Source organism: Hetaerina americana, unplaced genomic scaffold (genome assembly GCF_022747635.1).
Source record: "Hetaerina americana unplaced genomic scaffold, ioHetAmer1.1.p SCAF_45, whole genome shotgun sequence".
Classification (NCBI taxonomy): domain Eukaryota; kingdom Metazoa; phylum Arthropoda; class Insecta; order Odonata; family Calopterygidae; genus Hetaerina; species Hetaerina americana.
In genome coordinates this window covers 3,749,509-3,765,152 of record NW_027287041.1, presented here as the reverse complement: position 1 = coordinate 3,765,152, position 15,644 = coordinate 3,749,509, and the positions used below count along the sequence as shown (strand labels likewise).

The 15,644-nt window shown below is 41.2% G+C and overlaps 1 protein-coding gene across 1 annotated transcript; it reads right to left on the bottom strand.

Moving 5' to 3' along the window:
- Nucleotides 1–3,806: 3,806 nt before the first annotated feature.
- On the bottom strand, nucleotides 3,807–4,640 carry LOC139693217 (uncharacterized). The gene has a single exon (XM_071591321.1). The coding sequence runs from the start codon at nucleotides 4,638–4,640 to the stop codon at nucleotides 3,807–3,809; it is 834 nt and encodes a 277-aa protein (XP_071447422.1).
- Between the last annotated feature and the right edge of the window lie 11,004 nt (nucleotides 4,641–15,644).

Here is a 15,644-nt window from a genome sequence, read left to right as displayed (position 1 = left end):
ATAACTGTGTTCTTAGGCGAATATCAAATTGTCATATTCATGAAATCAGTCTCACTTAATGAACTGCTGCAATAGTGATAAACTTGTAATGGGCATAGGAAAATTTAGAAGGTAGTATATCTTATGATTATTACATAGAGCCATTATAATATTACTATCTTGAGATTATGGAAAACCAAATCGAACTGACATAATAACGAACAACAAGATTTGTTTATACAAAAGTGAATGGGAATAGTATCTAAGGAATATATCACAGATGGGAAAGGAAGGTATTCCACATATTTTCCATGTCTAAAACTGTTTAGCGGCAGGTGGTAATAAAGCGTAGGCCGGTTAACGACAACAGTAGTTTATTGTATTGGAGGTACAATGTGGTGCCGCAGGCACTCTGGCATTGGAACTGTACTCTAGCGCGTACGTAGAAGAGACTGCCCGCTCCGGCGTTCACTCCACCCCCATAGAGACCTCTGGTGGGTGGTTACAAAACTACGCCAACAAGTGAGGCATCCGTCGCGCGCTCCTGTCTGCCGCCACATCACCCCCCTAGCAGTCAATTACCTTGAGGGTAAATGAAAAAACGTTAAAAAACATACATTCGAAGAGAAAAAAAAGGAAATGCATACATAAATTAATAAAAAAAATTATATGAAGAATGACAATATTAACAAAAGGATGAAATCATGGCGATAATCTAGGTATCGAAATCCTTGAGGTGGTGGGGAAACCGAACTCTTCGTCCAGCCTTCGTGGTGTACCCTGGGGAAAAGGGAACAGGGATCTGCTGCTGCTGTTCTGCTGCTCCACTTCCTTCTGGGCAATGATGTCCCGCAGTTTGTGGTTCATCACCGGTGGGCATATATGCTGGTTTCAACCGGTTCAGAGAAATCACGGCGTTCCTCCCCCTTATGTTGACCACGAAATCCTTCGGCAGCCGGCTGACCACCGCAAATGGACCCTCATAAGGAGGCTGAAGTGAGCCCCGGACCGCGTCATTCCGCACGAACACATGAGATGTCGTCCGCAGGTCTTTGAAGACAAATACAGGATGGTCCCCATGGCGGGAACCTGGCTGGGGCGTGATTCGTCTCATGTGGTCCCGGAGCTGTGAGGTGAAACTCAAGGGGTCGTGTGGTGGTGCCTGGGATGCTGGGGCGAGGAAATCTCCGGGCAGGCGTAGAGTCTGGCCGTAAAGCACCTCTGCAGGGGTCGCTTGGATGTCTTCTTTCCATGCGGAACGGATGCCGAATAGGACAGCGGGAAGGCTGTCTGTCCACCACTCCGTCGCATGGCACATGATCGAAGCTTTCAGCTGGTGATGAAAACGTTCGACCAGGCCATTCGCCGCGGCATTGTACGCGGCGGTTCGTTGGTGAGTCACTCCGAGGAACTTCGTCAGCTCCTTGAAAAGATGCGACTCGAATTGTCTGCCCTGATCCGTCGTTATCCTGAGGGGCGTGCCGAACCGCGCTATCCATCCCAGAAGGAGTGCCCTGGCGGTGGATTCCGCGGTTATGTCCTGCAAAGGATAAGCTTCAGGCCAACGGGAAAAACGGTCCACGCATGTCAAGCAATATCGGTACCCGCGGGATGGCGGTAGCGGTCCCACTAAATCGATGTGTACATGCTCGAACCTGGCGTTTGGCGGGGTAAACGTGCCGACCGGCGTTGGCACATGGCGAGTCACCTTCGCCGCTTGGCACGGGATGCACTCGCGAGCCCACGTTCGACAGTCTTTATTGATGGAGGGCCACACGAATCGCTCGGCGACGAGTTTTGCCGATGCCTTAACGCCGGGGTGAGAAAGGTTATGCACTGAATTAAAGGCTTCCCTTCGGAAATTATGTGGAAGGAAAGGGCGGGCTCTTGGGGTGGAGACGTCGCAAAAAATTTCCACCTGCGCACCGGGTAGCATGATCCTCTTCATAGAGAGGGACGAGTTTTCCGTCAGTAGAGTTTGCAGTTCTTCGTCCTTCTCTTGGGCTATGCCTAAAGCCTTGTAGTCGATTGCGGGCGACACTGCCTCGACTCGGGATAGGGCGTCCGCGACAACGTTGTCCTTCCCGGAAATGTGGCGGATATCCGTAGAATACTGCCCTATCATGTCGAGATAACGGAACTGCCGTGGAGAGCACTTATCCGCCTTCTGTCGAAACGCGAAGGTCAGAGGTTTCTGGTCAGTGAAGATAATGAAATGCTTCCCTTCGATCATGTGCCTGAAATGGAGCACTGCTCTATAGACGGCCAGTAGTTCTCTGTCGTAAGCACTGTATTTTACTTCCGCGGGGCTAAGCTTTTTCGTGAAAAAAGCAAGGGGCTGCCAACCCTTGTGTGTCAACTGTTGGAGGGTTGCCCCCAAACTGCTGTCGGACGCGTCTGAAAATAACGCAAGGGGTAGCTCGGGGTTCGGGTGGGCGAGTAGGGTAGCCTGCGAAATCGCTTGCTTACAAGAAGCGAAACACTCTTTTAGGCCTTCCGACCACACCAGGACGTCATTGCCCTTTACCTTACCCCGCAGGACATTATGGAGCGGTGCTTGCAGTGAGGCTGCATTGGGAATAAACCTTCTGCAAAAATTAAGCATCCCCAAGAATTGGCGTAACTTTTTTACGGTTCCGGGCAAGGGGAAATTACAAATAGCTTCCACTTTGTCTGCGAGAGGCTGGGTACCCTCGGTGGAAACACTATAGCCTAAAAAGGTAACTTTTGCGACACCGAAAATACACTTGGCGGAGTTTATGAGAACGCCGCTATCGCTAAGCCTCGTAAAAATTTCATTGAGGTGCCTGTTATGCTCTTCCTCGTCGGCTGAGGCAACCAAAATGTCGTCGAGGTAAACATAACAGAAGTCTAGCTCGCGTAACACATTGTCCATAAACCGTTGGAAAGTTTGCGCAGCATTGCGCAAACCGAAGGACATGTAGGGAAACTCGAAAAGCCCGAAAGGGGTCGTAATAGCAGTTTTTGGAACATCCTCCGGCGCAACCGGAATTTGGTTGTAAGCCCTTACCAAGTCAATTTTGGAGAAAACTGTTTTCCCGTGGAGCCCAGCGGCGAAGTCTTCGATATGGGGGACTGGATAGCGGTCGGGAATTGTCCGCGCGTTTAGCGCGCGATAATCCCCGCACGGCCGCCACTCATCACCTTTTTTGGGAACCAGATGCAATGCGGAGGACCAGCAACTGTCAGAACGCCGCGCAGTACCCATCTGCACCATGAGCTCGAACTCCTTCCGTGCGGCGGCGAGCTTGTCTGGTGCCATCCTCCGTGGTCTGCATGAAACCGGTGGGCCAGGTGTGGTGCGGATGTAATGCACCGTGGAGTGTTTTAGCTGCTTAGGGGTCCCCGCCGGTCGGGTGATGCTGGGAAAATGGGAGAGCAGGGCGTGGAACGGTGTGCTGCCGGCGATGGACTTCACATGCTCAGCCTCTCCCTTAGCTAAGTGCCCTCCGACGGAAAGGGACGTGAGACCGTCGATGAGGCGGCAGTTACGCATGTCCACCAACAGGCCGAAATGCTTAAGAAAATCGGCGTCTATTATAGGTTTGCCCACGTCAGCGACCACAAACCGCCAGGAAAAATCTCGCCGTAAGCGAAAATTTAAACGCAGCACTACCCATCCGTAGGTGGGGATGACGGAGTCGTTTGCGGCGTACAGGTCATAGTCCGTACGCACGCGGGGGCCCTTCAACAGCGCACGGAGGAAAACACAAAGCTCCGCGCCGGTGTCCACCAAAAACTGCGTCTTGGTGGTGTCGTCCGTGACGTAAGGCGGCTGGAAGAAGGGCAGTGGTCGGCGGCCGCGTCTACCGACCTCCCTGTATGTTTCTCGTAGATGAAGTGGAAACGTTGGAAGATGGAGGGGTAGAGGCGGTGCACGGAGGAATACACTTTTTGGCCTTGTCGCCGAAACGCCAATGATACCAACACATACCGGAGGCGTCAGCGTGGTTGTTGGAACGCGCGCGGTTACGCGAGCGGCTGCGGGACCTTGGCCGGTGGTAGCGTGGCCCCCCTGTGGTCAATGCGGCAACCTGGCGAGAAAGCTCCTCGACGCGTTGTAGGAGTTGCTGGTGTGATGCCTCAAATCTGCTGGTGATCGACGCACTAGCCACTTGTGCACGTGGCGTGATCTCACTCAGTTTGTCTGCCATACGTGCCAGTTCCTCCAATTTGGCGGAATCTTGACACGTTAAGATGGCATTCATATCCGATGGCAACCGATTTTGCCAGAGAGTTTTGAGGAAATCTTCCGAGACGCTCTCGCCGGCCATCGTCTTAAGATGGCGGAGGAATGCCGACGGCTTCCGGTCGCCAATTTCCTCGTGCTCAAGGAGTTGGCGGATACGCTGCTCCCTGGATGTGGTGAGGCGGCTAATTAACTCGGTCTTAATGGCGATATATTTACCCGTGGAGGGAGGATTCGTAATCACATCCTCGATCTCGATCGCGTATCGGTCCTCAAGTTGAGTCACCACGTAACCGAACTGAGTATCGTCACATGTTATGCCGGAAAGCCTGAATTGAATTTCCGCCCGTGAAAACCATAATTCCGGTCGCTCGGCCCAAAACTTCGGTAACCTAACGGCAATGCGGTCGACGCTTAATGGCGGAGTGTCCTCGTGGCATGGAGACGCCATGACCACGTCCGCGCTAACTTTGAGGAGAAAAAGAAAACGTGAAAAGAAATTCGCGTTCGGGGTCACCACTTTAGCGGCAGGTGGTAATAAAGCGTAGGCCGGTTAACGACAACAGTAGTTTATTGTATTGGAGGTACAATGTGGTGCCGCAGGCACTCTGGCAATGGAACTGTACTCTAGCGCGTACGTAGAAGAGACTGCTTAGGCTGCCCGCTCCGGCGTTCACTCCACCCCCATAGAGACCTCTGGTGGGTGGTTACAAAACTACGCCAACAAGTGAGGCATCCGTCGCGCGCTCCTGTCTGCCGCCACAACTGCTATCAGGTGCGCATGGGGAAAGAGGAGACAGTAAGAGCAGTTTTAGGAGTATGACTATGGCATGCCGTCTGTTCTATCGTCACCTGTCCTGCGAAACGTATGATAGGTGTTCATTGGAGCCTTTTGTAATATGAGTGTGGAGAAAAAAGCAGTCGAATAAGCATACAGGAATGAAAACGGACAGAAATGGGCGAATTAAGGAGGAGTTTAAGGACTGTTTGGAAGAAATCGAAGGGATGCATCATTAATGCATTTTTATGATGCATGAAATCGTTAATTCACTTTTTATTTCATGAAAATACATATATATGAATTTATTATTCATTATTATATTAATACAGAGGTGCCATAAAAACATGGATTTATAGCAAGTTTTTACTGAAGTAAACAGTTTAAGAAAAATCTAAATATTTATTTTTTAGCTTTTACTAAAAAGGTATGACTAGTAATTCACATTGGATTTGCCTCATTTGATTTCAGTTAACGCAAGCCCGGATTTAATTAATTCACATTAAAAACGCCATATATTTTGCATATTACTCGGCACAAGGATAATAGAAAATACTTTGTTTTAAGGATAAGAACCATCAATTTAAATGGTCTAATTAAAAACAAATAACAGTGCAATTCAATCTTCGCTTTTTATAATTATTTCAAATCCTTTGACGATTGGCTAACAGTCGTTGCATTTTTAATATTCCATGCATGGTATTTGTTTCAACTATTTTTGTTCAAATTTATTAACTCCAACTAAATATGCCGTATTAAATAATTTTCGCTTAGTTCACCTACACATTAAAAGGTAATATTTGCCATAAATGATTTCATTAATAATTTTTTCACTCTGAATAATGACGCTTTTAGGAATTTTTTTATCCGAAAACTCGGCAGTGTTATTAAAGCATCCCCTTAATAGGATTAAACTTGTTGGTCAACGTACAAATAATAAATAAAACATATTCTAATACTTCGAAAAATGTAATATTATTTTTAATGTTTCATTTTTAGGTAATCAAATACTATTCTAAACTCTGCTCTTGGTATTTCGACAGTTTTATTTGTTGATAAGGATCATTACACTCAATTAAATTTATTTGAATTCGGTGATCACTTAGGGCAAAACAAAACCAAGTCGATTCTCAAACTCCCACTTCCGAATCGATTCAGAACGAACGACTCATCGATACGTAGTCGGCTATTTTGGAAACCATTGCTTACGTGTTTTTAATGTTGACGTTTGTTATTGTTACGAAGATGTCTCGGCAAGAAAGTTTCAAGTGTAGGTTATGTCTTGGCCGTGGTGGTCGGTTGACAAATATTTTTAGTGAAAACGATGATGCTGAGCAGTTGGTACGGTAAGCAATAGAAGAGTTATTGGAATTGAAAGTAGGCCAATCAATTACATGTTTACGTTTTCACCATGACGATTTTATCGTAATTTTAACTCAAAAGTTTTCGGTATTTCCCTGTTTTGGGTCAATAAAAAGGCCCTGCGTTACTATGTCAATAAGTAGAGTTCCGTTGAGAGATAATGTTCGTGGTATAATATCGTAATAATCTTGTTTTCATAGGTAGTGATGGATAGAATCAACCCGTGGTTTATTTGCTATCAGTGCTTTAAAATACTGACCGATTTCTATATGTTTAAGCAGCAATGCTACGAAAACAATCTTATGTTGGAGAGGCAAACGGAATACAAACAGGAAGAGGGAAATATTTGCCGCGAAAAGGTTAGTTGTGTTTTTATTTTATAATGTCCGTGGTAACAATATTCGTTACGAATTTACTCATATTGTTTAATAAACGTGTTTATATTAAATAAATTTCCTCCCAGGTGTACAAATGCCTATATGGCTAATAACCGAATGGCAAATACGGGCATCGACTTAAAAATTGCGAATTTTGTTTGCATTAACGATGTTCGCGAGAAAAAATTGAATACTTGTATGTTTATTAGAAATGCATGTGTGAGAGTACTTAGACTGCCTTTTTTTCAAATATTAGTGAAAATAGTTCATAAAAAAGGCAATTACTTAAGGCAGGTGTTCATAAATGACTAGAGGCCAGAATTGAAATTATAATTATGGTGTTTTCTATCATTATCTCTTACCATTAATTTTTTGTGCTTTGTAAACTAGTATTTAGGATGCAAATATTTCCAATACATTTTCAAAAGAATTCCCGAGTATTTTGGCATTATTTCCACTCTGTCAGATTTTCAAATGTATTAGATTTTAATGATTAACTTGTATGCTGACATTCCTGTAAACATTTAATTTACGGTAATTTTTCAGTTCATTTTGGAATTAAAATTATCCAGAGAATGACTAGCATCATTTCTTATTTATACAAATTATTGGTTTTAGTTGTTCAACACTTACAATTTTGAATGATTCCTTAAGTTAGAAGACATTGTGGAATGTCTGAGATTCATATTTTCACTTCATTTACATCAAAGGATAACATAATACAATTCACTTGTTTAAGATGGTATCTGTTCAAAATTTCTTATCCTTAAATGTTGAAATAAGCAAATGTAAAGTCTTTCTGTATTTTAGAATATTTTAGATTATTAATTGGTTTTACAGTGATACTTAGCTATAGTATATGTAAATACAAATGATCATCCCTCGGATAAAAATGGAAATATGTTATGCCATAAGCTCAAGATATTAGGACAAAAACCCTGCTGTTTCATTTATAATTGCAATAATCAAAATCATTTTCATTCAATTGAAATTATTGATTTTGCAATGACCTTTTTTTTGATGTGGAAAGGTGAAAGATTTCAAATTTAATTTTAACAAGTTGCTGGTCATATTTTTTATTAATGTCAACATTTTTAACAATTATAATCAGACAGACAAACAACAGATCCCAGTGAAAAGAGAGATGATGGATTTTAGAGAGACGGAGGTTATTGAAATTCCAGCAATCCAGGATGAAGTTAACCATACTATTCTAATTCAGGAAGAGACTTCTGTTGAGGTAAGGGAAAAATAAGTGCAATTGTACTGACTAATAGTGACCAATGCTTAATTTTCCTAATCATGATTACCATGAGAAGAACAGTATTTATTTGTCATGCCACAAATTTAATGCTATTTACCCAATTTAATGGCATGAATGTTAATAAAAAGACATTTTTGGCCATATAGCATAATAGCGATGGTGCTCATATGTAATTCTTTTTCAATGGAAAAGAGAAAAAGCATTGAAATTCTGCACAAAATATAGGTGGGGTATTCTAATAGGTGATTACCTCCTTAGTATTTTTTTTGAGGTAATCTACTGGTTAAGGTAGGTTTTTGGATGGACACAACTACCAAACAAATATTTTATTACTCCTTACAAAATAAAATCCATCATCCTACTCTATATCAGGTCCCTTCATGTCTTTCTTCCTCCCTTCATCCCTTCCAACATCCATATCCTGTTCCTTCCCTTTCCTCTTTTGCCCAACATTCTACCCTCTATCACAGTCTTCAACATCCCACTGCCGATCAACACCCCCTTCATCCACTTTTCCTGCCTCCATAGGATTACTCCTGACAAACCCCTCTCTTCACCCACCATACCAAGTACTTCCTCATTTCTTTTCTTCTCTGTCCATTTCACCTTCTCCATTCTTCTCCACACCCACATTTAAAAACCTCCAGTCTACGTATATCCTCCTGCTTCAATTACCACGTTTCTGCACCGTACATAGCTACGCTCTAATACCTCCTGGTTGTGTTCTATATTCCTCTTGATTAATAATCTCATTACTGCAATTGCATCATGCCTACCTCTCCCCTTCCTAAACCCAAACTGATCATCCCCTAAGTAATCATTTGCCCTACTCTCTACCCTTTTGTTTATGATACTAAGAACAACCTTAGCTGCGTAGGTTATCAAACTAATTGTCCTATAGTCCTCACATGACATGGCCTGTACCTTTTTCGTAATAGGAACTAAAACTGATCTCACAAAGTCTTCTGGCCAGATTCCCTCCTCATAAATTCTACGGATCAGCCCATATAGCCTCTTCCTCCCACATTTTCCCAAGCATTTTAAAAGTTCCACGGGAATGTTATCTATCCCCACGGCCTTATTTAGTTTCATCTCCCTCAGTGCCCTTTCTATCTCATTGCCTAATATGCCTGGACCTAAGCTGTCTTCCTCTGCATTATTTTCTTTTTCGATGTCTAACTTTTTTGGTCTGAGTTTTTTACTATACAGTTCTTCTATATACTCCTTCCATCTCTCTTGGATCTTTCCTGTGTCAAATATTACCTTACCCACCTTATCACTAACTGTTAGCATAGCTCTTCTTTCTTACTTCCCGATAACGATTTAACTTTGCTGTACAGCGCACTGATTTTACCCTTCCTCTGCAGACTTTCCATATCCTCGCACTGCATCTTCCACCATGCTTCATTCACTTTATTCGTTGCCCGCCTTAATTTATTGTTCAATTCTTTGTACTTCATTTTGCCTAATTCTGTATTTATATTCTTCCATTTTTGCTGCTCATCCATTTTTGTCATCTTCTCATCCGTGATCCATGCTTTCCTAGTGCTTTTGGCATTAACGGTTCCAATAGTGTCTTTTGCCGCTTTAGACAACCCTTTTTTGGTACATTCCCATTTTTCTTCGATAGTACTTAGCTCCTTATCGTCCTCCATGATTTTCTCCACTGCCTGTTTTTATTCCTTCCTTTTCAACCTATTTAATGCTTCTACATTCCATTTTCTAACTTGCCACCCCTGCCTTATCTTTTTGAAACATATGCTACATTTCATAACAACTAAATTGTGGTCTGAGTCCGCATCTGCTCTGGGGAAGCTGTGAGCATTTATCACACTGTTCCTAAACCTGTGTTTAACCAGGATATAATCTATCTGATATCTTCCTGAATCATCAGGCATTTTCCATGTATACCTGCATCTTTTATGGTGTCTAAACCAAGTATTGGTGATGACTAATCCCTGTCTTCTGCAGAATCTAACTGATTTCTCCCCGTGGTCATTCCTCAGCCTAAACCATAGTCCCCCACCTCATTGCCATCTCTTCCTTTGCCTACCGTCGCATTCCAATCCCCCATCACTATCAAATGTTTCCCTGCAGGAACGCACGCGATCATGTCCTCTAACTGATCGTTTATCCTATCGACCTCTTCTTCCTTATGGTTGCTCGGTGCATGTATACCTGATTAATAACTAAGTTCGTCGGTTCTGCTTTTATCTCCACTAGTAGTATTCTATCCGTTACTTGCTCTATGTTGACTGCACTTCTTCCTCCCGCTTCATTTAATACTATGGTAACCCCTCGTTGGCTCTCAACCCCACTGCTGTATACTATTCTATACTTATCATTCCAGTAATCCCTGCTATCTTTCCATCTCACCTGGCATAGACGTAAAATATCTATATTTCCCCTTTTCATCTCTTGCTTAACATTTTCCAATTTCCCTGTCCTCATCATTGCCCTAACATTCTACGTTCCTATTCTAACCAATTTGGTCTTCTTCTCCTGCGTCTTATGTCCTGCGGCTGCTGGTTTTCCCTTGCAAGGATTTTGTGGGATGATGACCGTGGAAGCCTTGCCTCTTCCGCTGCCGGGCATGACACACGGCCGATTGGGCCGAGCCTCGTGGGTGCCAGGACCCCAAAATATCTCTATTGTCCATCATATTTTTCTTGGGAATGATAATTGCGGTGGTTTCCCATTGCCTTCCTCAATAGTGTTTTTAACATGACACCATCACTTACTGGCCACCCCACTGGGGTCAGACGCCATTGCAGCCCCCTCACTGAGGAACAGACGCTGCGTGGATTACCTTTCGTCTGGCTCCTAACCTTCGACCTATCTGGCATGGGTGACGCTACCAGGAGCAATTTTTATTACTCCTACCAGCACAGCTCTAGGGGTCATCGGAATGCACAAGCCCTTCCACCACATCAAGGTTGTAGTCCGGGAAGGGCTCCCTAGTATACAAATGTCTAAATGTCTAGGTACCACTTGATGAATACTGGCATTGATTTAAAAACTGTGTCTATATTGTATGCATTGGATATGTGCATAGGAAAAAATTACAATTCTTTGCAAAGCATTCCCAAATAATCCCTCTGTATTTTGGCATGTTTACCCTCTATCAGATTTATTAATGTATTAGTTTTTATAAGATGTACTTTTTTATAGAAATATTTCATTCATGTAAACATTGGTGCAATTGTAATTTTTCATTTCAACTTGGAAACATATTATTTGCGAAGAAAATAACTAGCATCTTTTCTTAAAAGGTTAAAGGTGTAGGGTCATATGCTCAAAACACAATTTTGAATGTTTCCTGATAAAATAAGAATTTGCAATTAGTCATTTTGAAATGTCTGAGATTTACATTTTCATTTCATGTATATCCAATGACAACCTGATAGAATTCATTTTTATTACTGAGTATCTTTAAAAAATTCTCCTACCAAAAATTGAAACTGCAAAAATCTTTTCATATTTTTTTATTATTGTCCAACATTTTTAACAAATATGTGCAGATCGCAGTGAAAAGGGAGAAGATGATCCTTGAAGAGTCGGAGGTTATTGAAATTCCAGCTAGCAAGGAAGAAGTGGACCAAAATATTCAAATTCAGGAAAGGACTTCTCTTGAGGTAGGAGAAAAATAAAAGCTTTTGTGCCATAATGACTGTTATTTAATTTTTCAAATCATGATAACCATGAGAGGAACAGATGTTTATTTGTCATGCCTTAAATGTAATCCTATTTACCAAAGTTAATGGTATAGGCCCTTATGAGCAAGACTTATTCAGGGTTTGTCCAGAAAATAAGTATACTGACTCCTGGGCTGGGCGTGCCGCTCCAGGCATGCCCAGTACAGCTCTGATGGGCTGCATTTGGAGGGGGGTATGTTGGCAAGCAACGCTGAAAAAGGCAGTCGGCTCTGAGCTGTGGTGTAGTGAGGAGCTCTGTTAACGCGAACCTTCACGCTCGACCCACGTCATGGAACGCGATGCCAAAGTTTTAGGAGCAGCATTATTCCATCAAATTTATGGTAAAGCTTAGGAAATCGTCTACCGAAACAGTCGGTATTATTAACCAGGCTTACGGGGAGTCAGCCATGTCCAGAAACATGATCTTTTGGTGGCACAAGATGTTTGTGGAGGGCAGAGAAGAAGTCGATGACGAGTCTTCGAGAGGTTCTCGATGATGCCTTCGCGGGAGCATTCCAGGAATGGGAACGCTGCTGGAACAAGTATATCGACTCACAAGGGTCCTATTTTGAGGAATATTAGCTTAAGATATGTAAAAATGTAATAAATTTTTTTCCTGAGCTCAGTACACTTATTTTCCGGACAAACCCTGTATTTTTGGCTATATAGTGTTCTTGCAATGATCCATATATGAAATACCTTTCCAATGAAAAAGGCAAAAGCTTTGCAATGATATAAGTCGTGTATTCAAATAGGTGAGTGTAGTGATTTGTTTTTCTTAGAATGAGATAAGGTGTGCCCAGGATTATAAAGCAAAGTAAACTCAAAGGATAGGAAATAAAGACTAAGGGTGAATCAGAAATGTGAAGATGGTGTTTAGGTGTTCTGGTACTCCGCAGCTGATAGGGCTGGACATAATGTTCTGATACAATTTCAAATTGTTGGTGTATGCCGGAATGACTTAGTTGTTCCTTCTCTTTATTCTTTTAAGCACCTCTATGTACAAATCATATTATTTGTTCTTTCCCTGACACACAAATTTGTTATTTGTAGCCAATTATTTGGTGGGCTTGGTTAGGCTAGAATGCCTTAAATGAGATGAGCTCTCAGATATGTGCAATTTCTCAGATCTTATCTCTCTGCACCTTTAAGGTTTGAAAAGGTTTTCAATCGTCTTAACAGAGCAGTAATCATCAAAAGATTGGTATTCTAAAGCAGGGAGATTAAGGATGGGATAGTTAAGGATTTTGGTAGAATAGTACTGGTTATTATAAGAAAAAAGATGTTGATGTTTCATTGACTGATGTACTAGGTCGGGCAGAAGTTGTGGTAAAGGCTAAGTTAATGTTTTTGTGGTGTAGATGGTGTGAGGATGCAATTTGCTGGTAAGCAAGTTAAAGGGTTTTAAAGATGGCATCATTTGCAGCATGTACTTCTGGATTTTCCAACAGGGGCTTAGAAGAGACTGCTTGCAGGTGGACTTTAAGATGCAAATGTCCTGCAAATATGGGTATTTAAAATAGAAGGACAATCTGGTAATAAAAGTTATGTGCACTGGATCTTATTTATAATGGAGAAAAGTTCACAGATTCTTTCATTTTATGGTTTTTGGATAAAGAAATGATGATAAGGTTAGGACTTTTCTGGCAGATTGGTTTAGGAAGAAGAGTATTTTGGGTTGAAGGTTTGAGAATTTTACTATTCAGCAGTTTTTCAGGTTACCCACTTTTTCTGAGACAATCAAGTAGCTGGTCGGTGTATTTTTATTAGGGGGGGAATGTTCTTGTAGAGATAGAAGCCACAGATAGAGTCAGGAAGGTATGAAGGATTTTTTTTGTGATGGGTGACTGCAGTTGAAATAAATTTATGATTGATAGGTTTGCAACTTTCATTTAGACTGTGTTAAAATTATTTTTCTAGGTGTAAATGTTGATAGCTTGGAATGTTACATTCAAGTCAGATGTAGATTAATTGAAAGATACTTTGGAAAGGAAGAAGAAAAGTATGTGACAGTACGGTTTGAGTGTTTCTTTGATGATAGAACTTTTTTTTAAGTTTATCCATTAATAGATAGGCATACGGAAGAACTACAGGATGAGCATTTACTGCATACAACAAAGGCCCTTCAAAAAGTAAGGTCTTTCATTGTTCTTCACGGAAAAATTGATTTATTTTCAACTTTATATAAACCTTAAGAAAGCCTGAGGATTTCAAGTTGCTTTGACAGTCAATAATGATTTTTATCCTTGTAAGGAGCTTTATAATACTAGAGTCATAACTTTCTCATGCTGCATCACAAAGCCAACTGACTATTGCTTATTGTACTTCCTCATCTGACTTGAATATGTCCTCCAAGGAGTTATTATGCATTAGCCTCTGGGTAATTCCCTTATCCTTCCACAAAGTGCAAGTCACAGTAGTAACATCTAAAGACATTCCACAATAGACCTGTGAGTGAGTGAGTAAGTTTTACAAGGGTTAAAGCATCTTTACATACCCAAGCAAGTGAGTGATTGGTGGGCCACTGGCACAGGTAAAAACCTCTTGTAAGCCCTGATAGAATATGAGTGCATACGACAAGCAAGGATCAATGCTGCTTAGTACATCCAAGGTAGAGAGTTTGTAATTATTTTGTTTTTATTATTATATTACATATGACTGATGGGCCGCTGGAGCAGACGGAACCTCTTTTAAGCCCTGATTAAATGTGAGTGCTTGAGACTAGCAAGGATTAGTGCTATATGGTACATCCATGCTACAGGGTGCATGGTTATTTTTCATTTATTCTAATTTTATTTCATTATGTATGATTGGTCCACCACTGGCACCAAGAAAACTTCTTGTAAGCCCTGATAAATTGTGAATGCATGCAACGAGCTAGGATCAATGCTGATTAGTACATCTAAGATAGAGAGTTTGTAATTATTTTGCTTTTATTGCTAAGTGACGTGTGACTGATAAGACATTGGTGCAGAAGGAATCTCTCACAAGCCCTGATTGAATGTAAATACTTGAGACTAGCAAGGGTCAATGCTATATAGTACATCCAAGCTAAAGAGTGTGTGATTATTTTGCTTATATTATGTGTAAATGGCAGGTCATTGGCCCAAAAAGAGCCTATGCTAAGTTCTTATTGAATATGAATGCTTGTGACTAGCAAGGATCAATACTATAAAGTACATCCGAGATAGAACGTGCATGATTATATTCATTGATTATAATTTTTAATTTTATTTCACTTTCTGGGATTAGTTAGCCCCTGACGCTAAGGGAGACCTCTCATAAGCCGTGTTAAAGTGGGACTGCATGCGACTATCAAGGCTCGATGCTGCATAGTACATCCAAGCTATAGAGTGCATGTTTTTTTTCATTGATTAATATAGTAATTTTAATTTAATTACTTGTGTTTGAGTGCTTGAAACTAGCAAGGATGAATGCTATATAGTCCAAGCTAGATAGGACATGATTTATTTGCATTCTTCTATTTCATTCTTCTAACCATTTGCCGTATCTAATTATTTCAATTATTTTTAGTTTATTTATTATATTTTTTTGTTATTATTTTCAGGAATTATTTTATTTTAGTTATTATTTTTTTATTTATTTTATTTACTGCCAGCTTCCTTATTTTCCCTTACCTATCCTTTGGCCATTTATAAGAGTACAGCTGGGATTGACTCTTCCTATTATATTTCAAGGTTATTGATTCTCTGAACTTTTGGTAGCATATAAAATAAAGGTTCTCAGGATTATGCAAGGATATGGTAAGTATGCAAATGAAGAGCAAAATTAGAGTACTATTTAGCAATCATCAGAAAGTTAGAAGGAAAGATCTATGATAACAATTAGAGTTGAGTTGAGTAAGATTATAGCTGAAATGGAAAAGATCCGAGAGAATTGAAAGGAATAATGTGAAAAAACTCTGTTAAAGAACTTATACCAACATGTTAAGACGTGGAAAAGAAATGCCTCAGAAAAA